This window comes from Sturnus vulgaris, chromosome 22 (assembly GCF_052056855.1).
Source record: "Sturnus vulgaris isolate bStuVul1 chromosome 22, bStuVul1.hap1, whole genome shotgun sequence".
Lineage (NCBI taxonomy): Eukaryota > Metazoa > Chordata > Aves > Passeriformes > Sturnidae > Sturnus > Sturnus vulgaris.
This window is the reverse complement of record NC_142264.1, coordinates 4,842,136-4,848,730: the sequence shown is the minus strand read 5'-3', so window position 1 is coordinate 4,848,730 and position 6,595 is coordinate 4,842,136. Positions and strand designations below refer to the sequence as shown.

The following is a 6,595-nucleotide window of genomic DNA, read 5'->3' as shown; positions in this document are numbered from 1 at the left end:
AGGGTTTGGAAATAACGAAGGCAAAGAGAGGGAGAGAGGGGAATTTTCTCATTGAGACCAAGTGAAGTGCCAAACAAGCTGCTATTATGGTGGCTTTGAGAGGCACAGGGAGGGGGTGGTGGGGAGGAGAGTAGGGGGAAGGAGAGGAGGGAGTTGAGGGAGAAGAGAGGCAGAGAGGGCTGGAGGAAGGGAGAAGAGTGGGGGCTGTGGGGAAGAAGGGGATGCAAGGAGCCAAAGGCGGGAGGTGACACAGGTGAGATGGAGAGAGGACCAAGGTGTGTGATGGTGGTAGGGCCACCATGTACCAGCACCCCACCTCTCACCCTGGGTCCCCCACATCTCCCCATCCTCATTCTCAGCCACCTTCTACCCCCCACAACCACCACCACCACAAGGGAGGGAAAAAAAAAAAAAGGAGAAAAAAAGAGATGGAAAGAAGGAAAACAAAATATCTACAGTTGTCGAGACAAGGGGAGAAAAATAGAGGCAAACATCCATAATTTTCTCTGTGGGGCTTTGCAGTAATTGAGCCATTTGGATAAAAATAAAGGCAGCAGGCCCTTTAGGTAAGAGGAGCTTTTGCAATCCAAGAAGCCTGAATTATGCGTCTTGTATCACTTGAAACCCCCCACCACATCACCCCCCTCTGCCTCCCCCATGCGACACCAAACCACTTTCCCTTTTCTTCTTCTTCTCCTTTTTTTTTTTTTTCCTTCCCTCCTCCTTTTTTAAGTACCCTGTCAAACAGCATCCGACGAGTGGAGAATTTCAGCTGTCACAACTAATTTCAGCGCGTGTGTGTGCAAAGGTGTGTGTGCGCCTCGGGCGGGGGGAGCCAGGGGATGGAGGCGTAGAATCCTTCTTTTTTTTTTTTTTTTTTTTATTCCTCAAAAGGAAGATTTACATCAGAAATTTGTTTCTGGAAGTGTTTAAGGCCTGTAATTTCCCCTCTTTTCAATCGCTGCCTGATGTCTTCTTCTTGCCAGCTCCAGTGCTGAGGCTGGCTGTCACCCTCCCAGCAGCCTGATCCCTCAGCTGGTCCTGCCCAGTGACAAGAAGGCTACTCCATCTCTTGCCAGGGCTTGAGGCTTCCAAAATTCAGCTCTCACAGCCCTGAGCACCACGCTGGGTCTGGTAGGGGAGGTTTCAACTTCTCTCTGCTGGTGTCCCAGTGCTGGTGGCTTTAGGCTTCGGGTTTGGTCACCTCTGCAGTCACTTTGAGATTGGTATTATCTGGAGGGTCACAAGGTGGATCCTGCTCAGACCAGGGCATCCCTGAGAGCCAGGTGGGGCAGTTGGGGTGATCCCCCACCCAGGATATGCCTAGGGTAAGGGCAGCTGAGGAGAAGCTGGTGCTGAGCACATTGGGTCTCCCCAGCCAGAGTTAGGAGGGGAAAATTCCCTGAATCCAAAGTCTCTGGGCTGTTTCCAAGAGAGGAAGAAGAAAAGTCCGGGGCATGTTGCCTCCATCATGTTCAGAAGGTGATGGGATGGCTGTGGTGATACAGATCATCTCAGCTGATGAGGTGCTCCAGGCCAGGCTGGATGGAGCTCTGAACAACCTGGAATAATGGAAGGTGTCCCAGCCCAGGGACAGCAGAGCTTTAAAATCCCCCCAACCCAAACCAGTCTGTGATTCTGTGGTTAAAATCCTTCCCCCCATGGCCTGTGTCCCCTTTTCCTAAAATAAATGGACTTTGTGCTTAAGAAAATGATCCCAGCTTCTGAAAGGAGGAAAGGCTGGGGATCAGCCAGCCCACTGGTGTAGTTGAGGTGACCAGCAACAGCCTCTGCACCACAGTGAAGAGGGTGTTCCCTGCTCTTGGAAAGCCACCAGATAATTCCAGCAGCTCAGCAATTCCTGCCTACTCATGTAGGCACAAATGAGATGCACAGGCTGCAAAGAGCAAGAACCAGCTGAGGAGGAGCACAGAGTTATGTGAGACATCACTCAGGTTTTGAATTTCATACTCAGAGCTTTGGGAAACAGGCTGTGGAATCAGTGAACCTTGGACTACTGCAGGCTCAGTGTGCAAACCCAGCCAGGAGCTGCGTGTAGGCTGCATTTTGGGAGGTATTACCCAAAAATGACACTCACAAAAAGCAGCAGGAAGGGCTGTGTAGGGCCCTGCTCAAGGAACAAGCTTTGCATAGTCTTTGCATTAATTCTTGACTAACTGGTCCTTGCATCATCCCAGAGGTTCCTGCTGCTCCACTGTGTCAGGAGTGATGTGATTGGGGGCTGGACCTGACCTGGGGGCACCTCCAGAGCTCCAGTTCTTGGCAGAGCTCCCCAGAGCACTCCACGCCCAGAAGCTTTGTGAAAAGTGTCACCAACACCATGGCAATGTCGAAGCATGGCCATGTGAGTCAGGAACATGGTCCTCAAACACATGGAGCAAGCCAGGCAGGAAATGGGCAGGAGGGGTTAAGTGAGGGTTCTGGTGAGACACCACGGTAGGGATGGAGGGGATGGCACGGCCTGGCATGGGATGGCACAGGCAGGGATGGGGTGGCAGGGGCAGGGATGGAACGGCACAGACAGGATTGCATGAGCAGACAGAGGATGGCTACAGGTAGGGATGGAATGGCACGGGCAGGGATGGGACAGAACAGGCAGGGATAGGATGGAAATGGTGGCGACACGGCAGCGCAGGCAAGAATGGGATAGAACAGGTGAGGATGGGATAGCACGGTCAGGAATGGAGTGTCACAGGTGTGAATGGGATGGCACGGTCAGGAATGGGATGTTACAGGTGTGAATGGGATGGCACGGTCAGGAATGGATAGAACAGGTGAGGATGGGACGGCACGGTCAGGAATGGGATGTCACAGGTGTGAATGGGATGGCACGGTCAGGAATGGATAGAACAGGTGAGGATGGGACGGCACGGTCAGGAATGGGATGTCACAGGTGTGAATGGGATGGCACGGTCAGGAATGGGATGTCACACGCGGGGAGGGGATGGCAGGGGTAGAAAAGGGTCCGAGACAGCGGCGCTGCGGGTCCCAGCCCTGTCCCAGCCGTGTCCCCAAATCCGTCCCGGGGGCGGGCGCGGGGTCCATGGGGGCGTGGTCTCTCCTGGCCCCGCCCATCTCCCCCATCCCCACCCAACGGCGCGAGAGCGGCCCCGCCCCGCGGCTCGAGCCCCCCCGGCCCCGCCCCTCCGGGGCACTTCCGGCGGAAGTGGGGGGCTCCTTCCCTTTCCGGGCGCGGGCCCCGGGCGGAGCGGCGGGACGGGCGCGGGCCATGGCGGAGCTGGCGCAGGGGCAGAGCCAGAGCGCGGCGCCCGTGGGAATCAAGCCCGAGGGTTTCGTGGACGCTCTGCACCGGGCCCGGCAGGTGAGGTGCCGGCCGGCGGGCCGGGGGCGGGGGGAGGAGGTCGCGGGGCGCCGCTAGGCCGCGGAGCGGAGGCGGGGCAGGGCCGCGGCCCCGCTGCCCCTCTGCCGGGAGACCGGAGCTCCAGGTCTGTGCCCTGAGGAGGCGACGGGGCTCTGACAGTCGCGGCCGTGGTTGGTGACAGGGCAGCAGCGCTGCGGGAGGGGGCGGCCCGCAGCCGTCTGGCCCTGGGCACTGGGTGGGTGGGAGCCGGTGCTAATTCGCGTTTCAGACGGGCCTTGTGCGTGGGCTGAGCGATAGATCGGCCACAGATCGGCAGCGAAGCTGGGGAAGGGTCTGGTGTGTTTGTCCTGTGAAGAGCGGCTGAAGGAGCTGAGGCCACTCAGCCTGGAGGAGAGGAGGCTCAGGGGGGACTTTATCACAATGTCCAACTACCTGAAAGGATGCTGTAGCCAGGTGGGGGTCGGACTCGTCTCCCAGGCAACCAGCGATAGGACAAGAGCACTCAGTATTAAGCTGTGCCAAGGGAGGTTTAGGTTGGACATTGCGATGAATTTGTTCACAAAAAGGGTGATTAGACATTGGAATGGGCTGCCCAGGGAGGTGATGGAGTCCCCATCCCTGGAGGTGTTTAAGGGAACACTGAATATGGCACTCAGTGCCATCCTCTGATTGACAACGTGGTGGTCAGTCACAGGTTGAACTCCATGACCTCAGAGATCTTTTCCAGGCTGATTGATCGGTGAATACAAACCTTGTCAGAGCAGGAGCTTGGCATTTCCTCCAGGGAGAGAGGAAGGGGGGAGCGAGGTGCTCCCCAGAGGAATCAATGAACTTACAGAGTGCTAAAATGGGAAGCTTCAGTGAAAGTGCCCAGACCTGCAGGAATCAGCACTCTCACCTTCACTACAGGATGTTCCAGGTGTTTGTGTGGAAAGTGGCTGCAGAGCAAGAAGCTCCTGCTCACAGCACGGATACTGTGGCTGTTCTTCACATCTCCTGTTCCACATCTGTCACAGGTGTTTGTTTCCTCTCTGAACAGGTTGCACTTGTGCTTAGTAACTGCACATTAAGGAGCTGTGACACACCTGAGTGCCAGGACCCTGACTTTATTCTCTCCAGTTTTACAGGCCAGATGGCAGAATTCCCCTTCTGTTGCCCAGACTTTGTCATTTCACTGACAAACTTCTGAGGAAACTGAGCTGGACCCTGAGACCTCTCAGGTGCTCTCTGTAATGGAACTGAGGTGTTCTCCTCTCAGCTCACCTGGGAATCAGTGTGGCAGCCAGTCCATGTTGTGTGCTGTCTGCAGTGACCTGCACAGAGGCACCTGGTGGTGCAGATCCACACCCTGCACCTCCCAGGACACCAGGAGTTGCTCTGGGGCCATTGATTTCCTTCTCAGCACAGGTTGGTGGGGTGTGAGCTGCCCCAGGGTGAGCCAGGCCTTGCTTCTTTCAGTCACTGTGGAAACACTGTTTTCTCAAAATGTGATGTCTGAGCACCCAGACAGGATTCTGTGCTTGATGCAGTTAAATTGAGAGGTGCTGCAGCTGTGTTTGTCTTGACGTGGTTATATCTTACTGAAGGCCTCTAATTGCAAAAACATCTTTTTAAAATATCTGATAATACCTGTTAGCAGTTGAATAACCCATTTATGTAAAATAAAGTAATTATTTACTGTTGAGATGCAACTTGTTGAAATTATTTTGTGGGTGTTTCAAGTCCAGAAGAGGCCATGAAGTTGTTCAGGGAGCACCTGCCCTGTGGAGCCAGACTAGGAGAGCTGGGGCTGTTCAGCCTGGAGAAGAGAAGGTGGAATGGGAGCATCACAGCATCCTCTGGGATCTGAAGGGGCTGCAGGGAAGCTGGAGAGAGACTGACTCTTCATCAAGAACTGTAGTGACAGGACAAGGGAGAATGGGTTCAGACTGAAAGAGGGGTCATTTAGGTTAGATATTAGGAAAAAATTCTTCCCTGTGAGGGTGGAGAGGCCCTGGCTCAGGTTGTCCAGAGAAGCTGTGACTGCCCCATCCCTGCAAGTGTCCAAGTGTCGGAGAAGGGAGACACGGACACCAATTCGGTCATCTGCGAAGTCTCATTTATTGATAATTAGAGTGGCGATTAAATACAGTGCTTAATTAGTTCATGCATATTGCAAAAGCTAAGCTCATCATTGGTTGCCTTGCCATATGCGTCACTATGCTGATCAGCTAACTTTATGGCTACACTTTTGCAATTTCATGGCTAACAGAGTTCTTCTAGTTCTTCTTTTACAGTCTGTCTTTGTTCATCTTATCACAGTCCTACGTGCCTTTTCTCTCACTGTACCCTTGAGGCTGAGGCCTGCTTTGTCAGCCTGACTAAATTGATCTGACTATGGCCTCTCTCTTCTAGCCATTCCTGCACCAGGCTCTCTACACTTCCCCCGTTTTCTTTTTGAGCGAGAAGATTAGTATGCCAAGCCTTGCTAACAGTTTTTTGAATGAAATTCTGCAAGCAAGTTATTAAGCAAGGAAGTAACAAAGCTAAGCATAAGAATACGCCTAAGATCATGATAGCATACTTAATGATGGTCTGAATCCATCCTCCAAGGCCTAGGCTTTTTAGCCATTCATCAATGTCCCAACCATTTTGCTCCTTTAGGTTATGTAGTCTGTTTTGTATGTCTTGTATCTTTTTGTGAATGGATTTAGAGTGGTTAGACAAATTCATGCAGCACATTCCTTCAAATTCCTTACAACCGTGTCCCTGCGCTAGAAGTAGAAAATCAATGGCTGCTCTGTTTTGCAGTACTGCATGGTTAACACTTGAGACATCCCTGGCCATCATGTCTAACACCTGAGAGGTGGTGTTAAATTCATCTTTTGCCCAGCACCCTAACTGTTCAGCTAGGGCCATAGCTTTCCTGGCTGCTGCGTGAGGGAGGAGTACAGCAGTTGCTACCTGTCTAAAGTCACTCCAAAAGTGTGGTTGCCCTATGCCGGTGCAGTCAAGATCGTGTAAACTGCGTTTTGTTCGATTGGCATTGCCTGCAAGTTGCATGAGAGTAGTTACATTGGGGTGAAATATGGCTAGTTTCCCTAGATAGCAGGGTCCCCCTTGTGGCCTCACTGGAATACTATTCCAGGCACGATCCCCACAAATTAAAAATATTCCTGGGGGTAGTGCTCTTGCTTTTGTGATGTACCTACCGTTACATTTGGGGTAGAGTTGAGTATGAATTGTTGGTAGATTACTAAGAGCCGAATTAAG

At 52.8% G+C, this 6,595-nt stretch overlaps 1 protein-coding gene across 9 annotated transcripts in view; it reads left to right on the top strand.

The window, feature by feature from the left end:
* The first annotated feature begins 3,196 nt into the window (after nucleotides 1-3,196).
* The window catches only part of FUBP3 (far upstream element binding protein 3), a 47,223-nt gene continuing 43,824 nt past the window's right edge, over nucleotides 3,197-6,595 (top strand). For 8 of the 9 annotated variants that reach the window (XM_088177669.1, XM_088177671.1, XM_088177670.1 and 5 more), the window contains exon 1: nucleotides 3,197-3,343. In XM_088177669.1, coding sequence (XP_088033795.1) covers nucleotides 3,251-3,343 — 93 coding nt within the window. In that variant the 5' untranslated portion in view covers nucleotides 3,197-3,250. The remainder of the gene's footprint in view (nucleotides 3,344-6,595) is intronic. The other variant, XM_014873225.2, reaches the window with a different exon arrangement.